General features: G+C 44.3%; 3 protein-coding genes across 11 annotated transcripts in view; all 3 read right to left on the bottom strand.

Annotated features, from left to right (window-relative positions):
• Positions 1–14,281, bottom strand: part of LOC109932873 (low affinity immunoglobulin gamma Fc region receptor III-A-like) — a 29,544-nt gene extending 15,263 nt beyond the window's left edge. Inside the window, exons 1-5 of one of the 6 annotated variants that reach the window (XM_048621014.1) lie at positions 14,177–14,281; positions 13,311–13,392; positions 10,120–10,278; positions 9,452–9,585; positions 771–1,046 (exon numbers count right to left, since the gene is read on the bottom strand). In XM_048621014.1, the coding sequence (XP_048476971.1) occupies positions 771–1,046; positions 9,452–9,512 (337 nt within the window). In that variant the 5' untranslated portion in view covers positions 9,513–9,585; positions 10,120–10,278; positions 13,311–13,392; positions 14,177–14,281. Of the gene's footprint in view, positions 1–770; positions 1,047–3,166; positions 3,197–9,451; positions 10,279–13,310; positions 13,393–14,078 lie in introns of all 6 variants that reach the window. The other 5 variants (XM_048621010.1, XM_048621012.1, XM_048621016.1 and 2 more) reach the window with 5 other exon arrangements.
• LOC109929682 (histone H2B 7-like) overlaps positions 1–14,595 on the bottom strand; it is an 823,479-nt gene that overhangs the window by 50,395 nt on the left and 758,489 nt on the right. The gene's annotated exons all lie outside the window — the stretch shown is intronic.
• The window catches only part of LOC125488138 (histone H2B 7-like), an 844,706-nt gene that overhangs the window by 71,634 nt on the left and 758,477 nt on the right, over positions 1–14,595 (bottom strand). The window lies entirely within an intron of this gene.

The following is a 14,595-nucleotide window of genomic DNA, read 5'->3' as shown; positions in this document are numbered from 1 at the left end:
AAAATCGCAAGATGGTCACACAATCAAACATGGGAATGAATCGTAACACTGAAAAGACAAAAACGGAAGGAAGGAGCCAGTTAAGTAGAAAGCTGAAGAGGTGGGTGAGGAGGATTGAAACATAGAAAATAGGATCAAGGCGTAGAGCTCTGTCATTCAATGAGATTGTCCAACTCAGTTTCCTGTGTGTGAAGAACTATATGTAATACCACCCATGAGGGGCAGTCTTGGTGTACCGGTCATAACACAAGCTAGCATTTGCGTGCACCAGGGTGACAGACCACAGGGTGGGTTCAAATTCCCCCTTCCCTGGGGGAGCAGCTAGGGAACAGTCATCCAGTCTCAGTGAGATCTAGGCTCGATGTTGGATCTCAGAGACGGTGTCCATCGAACCCATCAACCCCACCTTCAGAAGAGTCCCGCCTGGAATCTCTACCGGATCTGTGCCCTTCCGGAGCCCATTGCCACCAATTCTCCAGTGAGCAATCTGCCCAGTCCATGGGCACATGGCTCAGAACTTGATAGCAATGCCCAAGAAAGGACTGGGGGAGTGGTGAACAAGATGGTGGGATGGACCGAAAATTGAAACAATGAATTCCAGTGAGACTTTGCACATCACAACAGCAATGGTGCTATTCCAAGAGAATGCCAATACCCTTGCTTTTCCCACCCCCGTCCATCCCTGGGAACGAATGTAACTCCCCTCAAATGCCTGGAGGGGTGCTACTTGAGAGAAAGAGATTGACTTATCTCAGACCGACTTGACTCACCCGATATTCTCACGAGAATGCTGTTACTGTCGGCTGTTGTTTGTGTCGATGTGGAAGTTTGGCATCTGTACTCCCCATCATGCTCTTTTCCAGCAGCCTCAATGGTGTAAATCTTCCCCCTGAACTCTTTGGTCATGTTGTTTATGATCCACTTATATCTCACCAAACGAAGCTCTCGACCGGCATCACAGCTAAGAACGATCCGGTCGCCCGTTAAGAATCTCTCCCACATTGGCTCCATCGTGAGCACGGGTGTTCCAGTCTCTGCTGAGGAACCTAATGCACAGGAAAACAAAAAAAAACACAAGGGGAAGAACTGAAATTGTCTTGCTGCAGTAGGATGGTTAGTTTGCTGCTCCAATAACTCAAGCAGTCCACGTTCAAGATCTGGATAATATACAGGCTTCGGCTGTTGAGTGGCAAGTAAAATTTGCACCACACAAATGCCAGGCAATGACCACATCCAAGAAGAGAGAATCTAACCATCATCCCTAACATTCAATGGTGTTATCATCCCTGAATCCCCCACTGTCAACATTCTGGGAGTTGCTATTGAGAGGGAATCTAACCATCGTCCCCGTAATGTTCACTGGCACCCGCTCCACTATCAACATCCTGGTGGTTACCATTGAGAGAGAATCTATCCATCACCCATCGACATTCAGTGGTGTTACCATCACTGAATCACCCACTATCAACATCCTTGGGGTTACTATTGAGAGAGAATCTAATCATTGGTCCTTGGCACTCAATGGTATTACCATCACTGAGTCCCCCCACTATCAACATCCTGGTGGTTACCATTGACCAATAACTGAACTAAGCTCGCCATGTAAATACAGCGGCTACAAGAGCAGGTCAGAAGCTGGGAATTCTGCAAGAAGTAACTCACCTCCAGACGCCCCAAAGCCTGTCCACCATCGACATGGCACAAGGGATAGTCAACATCGTTTTGTGCATGGAAAATCATGTCTCACTAACTTGACTGAATTTTTTGCAGAAGTGACAAGGAAGATTGAAGGCAGAGCAGTGGACATTGTCTAAATGGACTTCACCAAGGCATTCGTCAAGGTTCCACATGGTAGACTGGTTAACAAGATTAGATCACATGGAATACATGGAGAGCTAGCCAACTGTATACAAAATTGGTTCGAAGGTAGGAGACAGAGGGCGGTGGAGGGTTGCTCTTTGGACAGAAGGCCTATGATCAGAATTGTGCTGCAAGGATCAGTGCTGAGTCCACTGCTTTTCATCAACTACATAAATGATTTGGATGTGAATATCGGAAACATTGTTACTAAGTTTACAGACAACACCAAAATTGGTGGTAAAATGGACAGTGAATAAGTTTATCTCAGAGTACAATGGGACCTTGCCTGGGCTGATGAGTGCAGACGGAGTTCAATTTAAATAAATGTGATGTGTTGCTTTTCGTAAAGCAAATTAGGGCAGGACTTATCGAATTGATGATAGTGTCCCAAGGAGTGTTGCTGAACAAAGTGAGCTTGGAGTGCAGGTTCACAGTTCATTGGAGGTGACATTGCAGATAGAGAAATAAATGAAGGTGGTGTTTGGTATGTTTACCTTTATTGAGCAGTGCATTGAATATAGGTCATGTTGCGGCTGTACAGGAGATTGGTTAGGTCACTTGTGGAATACTGCAAAGGAAAAACGTCAAGAAACTTGAAAAGGTTGAGAAAAGATTACAAGGATGTTGCCAGGGTTGAAGGGTGTGAGCTGTAGGGGGAGGTTGAATAGTCTGGGGCTATTTTCCCTGGAGTGTTGAAGGCTGAGGGGTGACCTTTTTGAGACTTATAAAATCATGAGAGGCATGGATCAGGTGAATAGCCAAGGTCTTTTCCCCAATGTATGGGAGTCCAAAACTAGATGGCTTAGATTTAAGGTGACAAGAAAAAGATTTGAAAAGGACCTGAGGGCAATTTTTTCACACGGAGGGTGGTGCATGTATGGAATGAGCTGCCAGAGGAGGTGGTGGAGGCTGGTATAATTACAACATTTAAAATACATCTGATGGGTACGTGAAGAGGAAGGGTTAAGAGGGATATGGGCCAAATACAGCCAATTGGCACTCGATTAATTTAGGACATCTGGTCGGGATGGATGAGTTGGTCCGAAGGGTCTGTTCCCATGCTGTGCATCTCTGTGACTCTATAACGGTAAGTCAAGAGTGTGATGGACTCGAAATGTTAACTCTGATTTTCTCTCTCCGCAGATGCTGTTAGACCTGCTGAGTTTCTCCAGCACTCTCAGTGTTGTTTCAGATCTCCTGCATCCACAATACTTTGTTATTCATTATGTAAAAATTGGCTTGAGTACTGACACCATGGATTTCATCAATATGTCATGTGGTGGAGCCAAACTGGGACTCAACATACCTTCTCGTATTTGTACAATTATCACTTGCCCTGAAAATACACAATTAGATAAAATTGATAAGTTTTGTGGGTTTTATGGAAACAAAGAGAAAACAATCCAGTGGTTTTATCTCTGAAAATTGCTCTGCCTAAAAGTCATGCTCTAAAATGCACCTTTGCATTTGTCCTACATCTTGAAATGTTCATTAACAAAGTCTGGAGATGTCTTTCCCATCATCCAAAAGAAACGCGATTGGGAAGTAGATTCAGGGCTGAGCTGGAGAGATTTTTAATCAGGAAGGGAATCAAGGGTCAGAGAGAAAAGTTTTGTTGAGGATGATCGGATCAAACACAATCTCATGGAATGGTGGAGCAGACTCGATGGGGTGAATGGCCAACTGCTGATCAAATGCTTTAACATGATCGCTCTTATTTTCATTTGTTCAGCGGTGATGCATAATAAGGCTCACTTGTTGACGTCATGCGTGTGACAACGTGAGAGCAAAAGTCCATGTGTGTGTGCGCACTTGAGAAAAATTGTGTGGGTGTGTGCGTGAGCAAAAGTGTGTGAGAGAGAGAATGTGCATGTGTGTGAGCGAGGGAGAGAATGTGGGTGTGTGTGCGCGAGAGAGTGAGAGATAGAGAGGAGTCTGTGTGTATGTATCTGAGAGAGACAGGAAGTTTTGTGTGTGAGAGGAAGGTTTGCATGTGTGAGACAGAAGTCTGTATTTGTGTGTGTATGAGAGAGGAATCTGTGTGCCTGAGAGACAGTCTGTGTGCGTGTGTGTACATGCACTCAGGAGAGAGAGGAACCTCTATGTGTGAGAGAGGGAGAATGTGTGTGTGAGAGAGGGAGAATGTGTGTGTGCGTGGGAGAATGTGTGTGTGTGCGTGCGTGAGCGTGTGTGTGTGTGCGCGTGAGCGTGTGTGCGTGCGTGAGCGTGTGTGTGGGTGCATGAGAGAGAGAGGGGTCTGTTTGAGAGAGGGGTTCTGTGCCTGTGTGTTTATGTATGTGAGAGAGAGGAGTCTGTGTGTGTGTGAGAAGTGCGAGAGTGTGGGAGAGAAAGAACAAGAAAGAGAGGTATCTGTGTGTATGTGAGAGGAGTCTGTGTGTTTGTGTGTGTACGCACGTGAGAGTAGAATCTGTGTATGTGAGAAAGAGAGATGTGTAGATTGTGTGTATGAAAGAGCGTAGACATGCATGTATATGTGTGTAGGTGTGAGAGAGACAGATAGAGAGACTGTGTATATTCATGTGTGAGAGTGAGGGCATGTGTGTGTGAAAGGGGCAGAAACAGACAGAGCTGGAAAGGATACAGATCAAGGAAAGCAGAGAGTGAGGGAGGGAGAGAGAGAGAGAAAGAGAGAGAGACAGAGACAGAAGAGGGCTAAAGAAAGAGAGACAAGGAGGGAGAGTCATGGAGGGAGAGCGAAAGAGAGAGACAGAGGGAAAGAAAAATAGAAAGGAGGACAGAGAGAGAGGGAGAAAGGGAGAGGGAGGCAGAGGAAGAGTGAGTGAGAGATGAAAGAGAGGGATGGGAGAACAAGACAGAAGGTAAAGAAGGAAGGACAGACTGAGAGGGAGGGACAGTGTGCGAGAGACATGGAGAAGGGGTGGTTAGACAGCGAGAAATAGAACAAAAGGGGTAGGATGAGGGAAATAGAGTGAGAGGAAAGGGAAGGAAGAGAGAGGGGGTTGGGTAGAGAGAGCATAACAAAGAATGACAGTGAGAGGGAAAGAGAGGGAGGGAGAGAAAGAAAAAGATGAGAGAAAGAGAGACAGTGATAGGGTGTTTACAGGGAGACAGAAAGAGAGAGACAGTGATAAAGAGTGTGATCGATAGGGAGAGACAGATGGAAGAAAGAAAGATAAAGAGAGAGAGGATGGATAAGGAGAGAGTGAGTGTGGGAGCAAGAAAAAGAGGAGAGAGAGTTGGGAGACAGAGAGAAAATGGGAGGGGAGACTGAGATAGGGAGATGGGTCAGAAAGAGAGAAAGAGAGAGAGGAACATAGACAGATTCAGAGAGAGGGAAAAAAAAAGAGGGAGAGAAAAGTTCTAGGGACTTGGATTTAATTCCCATCATGTGCAGAGAGCAAAAATGGAAGTCTATAAAAATATGGAATAAAAAGTGAAGGTAATTAATGCTGGGCCCAACCAACAATGCCCACATCCTGTGAATGAATTCATTTTTAAAAAAGACACGCCGTTTATTAATGAGATTGAGATTGAAGCATCCATTCGGTCCCTCAAGCCTGCTACACCATTTAACAGAATCATGGCTGATTCTCTATCTCAAAGCCATAAAGAAAGAGAAAACAATTCAGTGGTTTTTACCTTTGAAAGTTGCTCTTCCTAAAAGTTATGCTCTAAAATGCACCGATGTATTTATCCTACATCCCACTTTGTCTTCATTCCACTTGGTTCTTTTCAAATCCAGACAATTATTTATCTCCGCAGGATTTATTTTTGACCCACCCTCCACATCATTCTGTCGCTGAGAATTTTACAGGCCCACTCCCTTCTGGGGGAAGATATTTCTCCTCATCTCAGCCCTACTCCATCTCCTGTAGACTGCACCTCCCTGGTCCTAGACTCCTCTTAATCAGGGGGAAACATACTCCCTGCATCTAGTCTGTCCAGCACTGGTAGAATTTTCAATCTGATCCCCTCTTCTCAAAGAACAAAGAACAAAGAAAATTACAGTACAGGAACAGGCCCTTTGGCCCTCCAAGCCTGCACGGACATGCTGCCCATCACAACTAAAACCCCCTACCCTTCAGGGACCGTATCCCTCTCATCCCAGCCTGTTCATGTATTTGTCAAGACGTCCTTTAAAAGTCACCATAGTATCTGCTTCCACTACTTCCACCAGCAGAGAGTTCCAGGCACCCACCACCCTCTGTGTAAAAAAACTTGCCTCGTACATCACTTTAAGCCTTGCCCCTTGCCTTCTTCTTCTCCTTCTAAACTCTAGTGAATATAGCTCCCATTCAAATCAATCTCTTCAGATAGGACAATCTTACCATCCCTACTATCAGCTAAGTGAACTTCTGCTTCACTCCTTCTCTGGAAAGGATATCCTTTCTTCAGTAAGGAGACCAAAACTGCACACAATACTCCAGGTGTGGTCTCACCGAGACCCTGTATAACTGCAGTAAGACAACCCTACTTCCAAATTCTAATCCTCTTGCAATGAAGACCAATGTCCCATTTGCCTTCCTAATTACTGGCCGTACCTGCACGTGTACTTTTATTGACACTCTGATCCCTTTGTACATCCACACTTCCCAGTGTATCACCATTTCAATCATATATGCTTTCTGTTTCTCCACACCTGAAGTGCATCATTTTACATTTAGCCACGTTGTACTGCATTTGCCATGAGCTTGCCCCACTCACTCAATTTGTCCAAATCACCTCCATTGTGCCCTCCTCACAATCCTGCCCAGTTTTGTGTCATGACCAAATTTGGAACTGATGCATTTGGCTCCCTCATCCAGGTCACTAATATATATTGAGAGTGGCTGGGCCCCAAGTGCTGATCCCTGTGATATCTCACTAGTCATTATTTGCCTCTTGGTAAAAAGAGCCATTTATTCACACTCTGGTTGACAGACAGGAAACAATTCTCAATCCACATCAACATATTATCCTCAATCCCTTGTATTTTGCACTTTGCACAGGAATTTTCTATCAAAAGTCTTCTGAAAAAACAAATATACTACATTGACTGGTTTTCTCTCATCCATCCTTTGACCCTCAGAAAGCACCAGTCAATTTATTAAGATTCATTTGCCTTTCATAGCCCCATTCTGGCTTCTTCCAATCCTTTTAATGCTTTTTAAGTGTTCTGTTATCATATATTTGATAATTGATTCCAGAATTTCCCCTACAAACCGATGTTTGGCTATCTGGTCTATAATACTCCACTTTATCTTTGTCGTTCTGCCTCCTTTTTAAATAGAGGGATTGCATTAGCTCCCCTCCAATATGTGCGAACTGTTTCAGAGGCTACCGAATCTTAGAACACGATCAACAATGCCCTCATTTTGTCTAGTTTTTTAATTCATTCATGAGATGAGGGCATTGCTGGCTAGGCAGCATTTATTGCCCATCGCTAATTGCTTAGAGGGCAGTTCAGAGTCAACCACATTGCTGTGGGTCTGGAGTCACACGTAGGCCAAACTAGGTAAGGATGGCAGTTTCCTTCCCTAAAAGGAGGAAAGAGGGGATTTTCTGACAATCAACAATGTTTTCATGGTCATCATTAGATTCTTAATTCTAGATATTATTGAATTCAAATTCCACCATCTGCCATGGCAGGTTTTGAACCTGGGTACCCAGAATGTTATTTGGGTCCCTGGATTAACAGTCTAGCAATAATACCACTAGGCCATTGCCTCATCTAGCTCCAGCTCCTTAAGTACACTGAGATATGGATTATTCGTCCCTGGGGATTTAGCAACCTTCAATCCCATCAATTTCCCCAACACTATTTCCCTACTAACACTGATTTCTTTCAGTTCCTTCCTCTCACTAGACCTTGGTTCCCTAGCATTTTCTGGGAGCTTACTTTTCCTCTTTTGAGGAAGACATAACCAAATTGTGTTTTCAAACCTTCTGCCATTATAATATCCCCCAGATTCTAACTGTAAGGGACCTATGATTTTCTTCACAAATACTTTTCTCTTCACGTGCTTCCAGAAGCTTGTACAGTCAGTTTTTGTGTTCGCTGTAATTTTATGCTCATTCATGTTTTGCTGCTTTTGAACAAAACTTTTGTCCTTGTTTTCCAAACTCTAAATTTAATTGCACAAATTAATTCACACACATACATTCACAAGCACACACTCTCTTTTTATACATTCATGAGATATGGGCATCACTGGCTGGACTAGCATTTATTGCTTGTCCATAATTGCCCACACGTGATTAAGAGTCAACCATTTTGGGGTGGGTCTGGAGTCACATGTAGACCAGACCAAGTAAAGATAGCAGATTCCTTCCCTGAAGGACATAGTGAACCAAATGGGCTTTTCCTGATAATTGACAATGATTTCCATTCGATTACCTTCTTTTTTGTTCAATACAGCTTTGATTTTTTAAAAAAATCAAATTTTAACCATCTGCTGTGGTGAGATCCAAAACTCAGACTGAGGTTCTGACTCCATTATCGACTGACTTAGCAAATTGACTGACTGTCTGAGTCACTGACTGTCTGAGTGACTCACATACAGGCACAAAAACGCAGACAAACTCTCATCCACACCGCGCACGCTCTCTGACTCTCTCACACTCACTCTCTGGCTCACATTCTCTCTCTCTCCCTCATGCTCTCTCTTTGCCACACACTCTCGCGTGCCCTCACAATCTCTTTGTCCCCACACAGTTTCTCTCTCACATACATACACACATAAACATTTCCATACTTGTGCACTGATAAGAATCATGTATTTCCCATGTGTCTGGATTTACATGTCAAGTTGTGTCACACACACCATGTTTCCAAAGTTCATTGATCACTGCAGCGTTTGACAAAATTCATTTCCTTTTCAGAAATACATCAGATTCAAGTGACTGAACAGAACATAGTGACTGGCCCCTGAGGGATTTCCCCAGTATCTCTTTATCCCGTTCACTGACACTGTCTCCAAGAGATCGAAACCATTCGGAATCAATGAGAAACCTGGCAAAGGAAAGCAGAGGGGCTTTCCAGAGACATAATTCTCTCAAGCAATCTCTATCTTTTTAGCACATTCTCTCTCATACACATTCTCTCTCATAGTCTCTCTCTGGTCTCTCACACATGCATAAAATAGGTGTGAGACAGTGTGTGAGAGAGTGTGAGCGAAATAGTGTATGAAAGAGAGTATATGGGAGAGAGAGTGTGTAAGAGAGTGTGTGTGAGGGAAAGTGTGTATGGAAGAGACAGTGTATGTAAGAGAGACAGAATCAGAGAGAGTATATGAGACAGTATGTGAGAGAGAGGGTCAGCGAGACCGTGAGAGAGAGAGAGCGTGAGAGAGAGACAGAGCGTGCGAGAGAGAGACAGAGCGTGCGAGAGAGAGAGACAGAGCGTTCGAGAGAGTCAGAGAGAGACAAAGAGGGAGTGTGACTGAGAGACTGCATTTGTTAAACAGTCTGGGAAATGCCAGCACACATATGTAATGCTATCTGTCCACAGTCTGGATGGGAGTGTGTCTGTTCACATTCTGGTTGTGCACTGAGCTGAGGGCAGGAGCCGAGTGACGGATATATCCCTTGCGGCCACTCGGAAATGGTGATAGAAGCTGGAGGTACGTACCGAGCAGCAGGAGAGTGGTGAGGATCTCCTTCGCTGTGCCCCGTCTGTTTGGGGCGTGCATTCAGTCAGTGACTCAGTCTGCTGTTTCTTGCTTCTCTGATCCTAATGGTGGCAGGGGAGCACAGCCAGAGAGTCTGAGAGAGATCAAGGTGGGACACAATGGTCAGTCACTGGTATCTTTCTGCCCCAATCGCCCTCCATTCCCCTTCCTGATTCAAAATCTCAGCCTTCAATAGACCCGACGACCCAGCCTGGACGGTAAAAAGAAAGTCAACAGATCGACTCTGCTCGGAGAGAAGAATTCCTCCTCATCTCCGTCTTCAATGGGTAACCTCCCTTATTCTGAGATGATGCTTCTCTGGTCCCAGATACTCCCACATAAGGGGAAACAACCTCTCCCCTGTTAAGTCCCTCTAAGAATCTTCAATAAGGTCACCTAAACTTCAGCAGCGGCAGGGGCCTGACCTACTCAACCTCTCCCTCATCAGACAGTCCCTCCGTACCTGGGATCAACTGAGTAAATGTTCTCTGGATCTGCCTTTCAAAGCAACAGTGACACCTCCAATCTTTCTCAACTCGTTCATACTGAGCAGTCCCCCTGAAATCAATCCAGATATTGCCCTTCTCTTTCTCTCGCTGTCCCTCTTAACAAGTCCTCTCTCTCCTACCTGAGATCAGAGAAAAGGATGTTTGCGAGTTGGGAGTGTGACAGCACTGTGGCTTTAAGAGTGATGTGCTATGTGCGGGGAGCTGTTACCACAGTGGCGCTAAAATGTCTCATTCAGACCGGCAATTGGTAAACGGCTTTTGAGTTCTCCCTCGGTGTTCTGTTGAAACAAACGACAAAACAATCATGAGTTGGCAGGGTCAGGTTTCCACAGACCCAGGATGTTTTTTTTAGTTAGTTGAAGATTTCTGCCGGCTGGCTGCTGAGCTAAAAGCTGGAGTTCTCTGCTGTTCGAGTGAAGTCTTAGACAGCGATGCTCCCTCTTAAAAATCAAAACAGGAAGATTGTTCCTTTCTTCTGGACTGCAGAGAGGCAGCATGTGAGATTCATAACTGAGAATCATTACTGAATTGCATTTTTGCCAAAGAGTGTATGTATGGGATTCTGTCTACATTGGAACAGTTGCTGATTAGTGGTTAAATATTTCAATAGAGTAAAGTTATACAAATTCTTCCTTCTGTTATATTTTAATAGTGCTATCAGAATAAAGTGTGTTTCACTCATGTTTACGAGTGGACCAATCAAATCAGAGAGTCTTAAAGCACAGAAACAGACACTTCGGCCCAACTCTTCTGTGCTGACCCTGTTTCCCAAACCAAACTAGTCCCATTTGCGTGCATTTGGCCTATATCCCTCTAAACCTATCCTATCCATATACCTGTCTGAATGTCTTTTAAATATTGTAACTGTTTTGGAGTAGATTTGTAGCTCGGGTTGTGGGTGTTGTGGTTGTTTGGCTCGCCGAGCTGGTTCATTGTTCCGCAGACGTTTCATTACCCTGCTGGGTAACATCATCAGTGCAGCCTCTGATGAAGCGCCGCTGTGTTTTCCCGCCTGGTTTTTAAACTCTGGAATCCGTTGAGCTGGATTGCCTCACTTCCGGTTTTCCTTCGCAATTGAGTGGATATGGGGTCGAGTTCTATGTGTTTCTTGATGGCTTTCTTCAGGGAGTGCCAGGCTTCTAGGAATTCCCGTGCTTGTCTCTGCTTAGCTTGTCCCAGGATTTTGGCTTTGTCCCAGTCGAATTGGTGGTTCTCCTTATCCATGTGGATTGAGATGAGTGATATGATAATACTCACTCATCTCAATCCACATGGATCAGGAGAACCACCAATTCAACTGGGACAATGCCAAAATCCTGGGACAAGCGAAGCAGAGACAGGCACGGGAATTCCTAGAAGCCTGGTACTCCACGAAGAAAGCTATCAACAAACACATACAGCTCAACCCCATATACCTTCCATTGCGAAGAAAAACTGGAAGTGAGGTAATCCAGCCGGGCGGACAGCAGAGTTTAAATAACAGGTGGGAAAACATAACAGCGCTTCATCAGAGACTACACTGATGATGTTACCCAGCAGGGTAATGAAATGTCTGCGGAACAACAAACCAGCTCGTGAGCCAACCAACCACAACATTGTAACTGTACCCACCTCTATCACTTTCTCTGCTAGTTTGTTCCATATACGCACCACCTTCTGTGTGAAAACGTTGCCTCTCGGGTCCCTTTTAAATCTTTTCCCTCTCACATTAAACCTCTGCCCTCTGGTCTTGAACTTCCCACAAGTAATTACCATTCTCTCTCTGTCAATTTCAGCAAAGTGAGTATGTGAGAGCACTATCAATGTACATCTGTAAGTTTTAGTTATGTCCCAATATAAGTTTAATAATTGATCTATACATGTCATTTTCTGCTTTGTGACTGTGAGAGTGAGGTTGTCAATCTGTACTAATCACTTTCTCCTCGTGTGTATCAAAGTGGCTTGGTTCTCTGGCGTTCAGTGATATTCTCAGTGACTGTGATTCATTTTGTGAGCGTAGTTATGAGGGTGTTGAGAGTGGGTCTGAATCACTGCATTTTGTGATTTATGAGATTTCTGTCAAGTCTGTGGAGGTGGGGAACAGGGGAGATGGGGTGATGACATGGGGAGGCCAATTTCATTTGAGAAGCATTGTGAATCAACACAATTTCTTGTTTGGATAGGGAATGTATGTACCAGATACTGGTCCTGCCCATCAGTGAAGGACCTTTCCTTTTTTAATGTTCTGTGGTATCACTAAGACATTTAGTTTAGTTTCACACACATACATTTTTGGTGCTTTGTGAAAGAGTATTATTTTACATCTGTCTGTCCATGCTGCATGATATTTTTTATATCGATAGCCTATATAGCAGAATGTGATTTCCTTATCACCCAAATCAGAATCAGAGACTCGGTCCAGCACAGAAACAGGCCATTCAGCCCATTGTCCCAGTGCAGGCACATTCTATTTTTCATCTGTTCTCCATACTAGTTTCCAGTGATTGTTGGGAATGCAGCTTCTCAGCTGCCATGATATAGTTATGGAAATAGAATACTGGCTGAAAGGGATTGGAATCGTTAGCTCAGTCAATTGTGATGTTGTTATAGGTTGTTTATGGGCAGTGCAGACTTAATAATTTGAAAGGGCTTAAGGGCTTATTCTGTGCTGTAGAGCTCAGGCTTGAGATCGGAGAGTAGAAATCAGTTTAAATGTCAAGTTTTCTGATACTTGCAGTGTATATGGACCTTTATCGCTTTTAGATATCATAATGTTTATGTCAGAATGGTGAACAAATTTGCAAATTATTGTAAATCAGTCAGGTGGGATGTGTGTGTATGAGTGCGCACATGTGGGATGTCGGTGGAGGGGTGGTGCGTGAAATGGTGGTTTTGTGTGCATACATGCAGTAAGCATTCTCTCTGTATCAGACTTTGGAACAGATGTTCATTTGGAATTTAGAATGTTTAATTGCTGTGCTTAGTATAGGACAACTATTCATCAAAAGATTAACTTTGTCCTGCTCAGTTACTGATAATGTCAAAGGTACCTTCTTTATCTGCACTCAATACCTACTTCATGTATCCTTGTTGTAATGATGTAAAAGCACAATCTATTTGTTGACCTTGATTGTCACTTTAAAAATGCCTTTACTAGATGTGAATTTAATGCAGTTCTTGACTGCATATTTCAGATGAGGACATGATCTATCCCCCTTCAAATGTTGTGAATGATAATTGGCTATGAATGATGGAACTTTTTGGAGCTGGAGTGGCTCAATCTACTGTGACTGTGGAAAGAATGTTCTCAGCTCTGACAGCGGTAACATACCTCCTGGTTGGTAGAAGCAGCTGGTCACATTTGGCTTTGTACTGAGGAAAGATTACATTGTCTTGGTCCATTAAATAATTGCCTAGAGGAAGACAGAAGAGATTTCTCCTGTAAATCATCAACTGAGTATGAAATCATCAACTGATCAATGCAATATTCAGGTCATAGTCATTTTTATTCTTTGGTTTTTAAGCACCGCAAGTTGAACCGAGCAGGGTCTGGTTCCACTCTCGCCCGGAGCTCCTCGTCTCTTTCAGTGAAATTCTAAAACAATTCAATAAGTCACAAAACTAACCAACACCTATACAGCTCCATGAATGAAATACTTACACAGTTCAATACCCAGCTCCCAGTACACTAACTGTTGAAAAGAAGAACAACGGGCACTATTTCAAACATTTCACTTGAGAATTTTAAACCGGTGACTGCTATATTTATCCCTTACACGATTAGCACATTTGTATATACTGACTGTTTTTCTCTTCCACGATTCAACGCCAATTCGCAACAAACAGCGTGAAACAGAAGCTAAGCAATGATTTTACATCAGTGTTTAGAGATTTCAAAACCACAAGAATGACCCCGAGCAGCTTCTTGCCACTGTGTCTCCCTTAGCAGGCCCACACACAGCCCGAGAAAGGCCTCTCACTCCAACTTCCGGGACCAGTTCCTGCTCCGCTCGGCCTCTTACAAACAGACCCCTGTTCTCCCTGAACTAAGCCCGAATCAATGTCGGTCTCGGAGGCCCCCTCTGTGTCCCAGGCTCACATCTCGATGTGCTGCTGGAAGGAGCCTGCTGCACCCTCGCTTCCCTGGGCGCTGGTCTCTCCATTGCGGTCTGTTTCAAACAAACCTCTTCCACTCACTGAGTCAATGCTCCTCAATGGCAACGCCGGGGGTGGCCTCACGCATGCGCTCCTTCAGTCAGCAACAAGCAGCTTTGGGGGCAGGGCCAGCATTGCGCTTGCGCTGCTTTTCGCAATGATTCCCAGAAACAAACATCAATGACTCCCTTTACTCCCAGTTTGAGAAAAGCAACTGGGGACCGTGGGGATACCACGTGGGGATACACTTCTGACAGGACTGTTGGAGATGGTGGACAGGTTTCAGGGAGTCAGGAGGTAAATTAGTTGCTGCAGTATTTGCGGCCTTTGACCTGCTCTTGCAGCCACTGTATTTATATGGCAAGTCCTGTTCAATTTGTGGATCATGGTAACTCCCAAGATGTTGATAGTGGAGGATACAGCACTGCTGAAGTAAAGGAGTCGTGGTCAGATTGTCACTC

The sequence above is a fragment of the Rhincodon typus genome, unplaced genomic scaffold, assembly GCF_021869965.1.
Source record: "Rhincodon typus isolate 14 unplaced genomic scaffold, sRhiTyp1.1 hic_rhity00000051, whole genome shotgun sequence".
Classification (NCBI taxonomy): domain Eukaryota; kingdom Metazoa; phylum Chordata; class Chondrichthyes; order Orectolobiformes; family Rhincodontidae; genus Rhincodon; species Rhincodon typus.
This window is presented reverse-complemented; position numbering and strand designations above follow the sequence as displayed.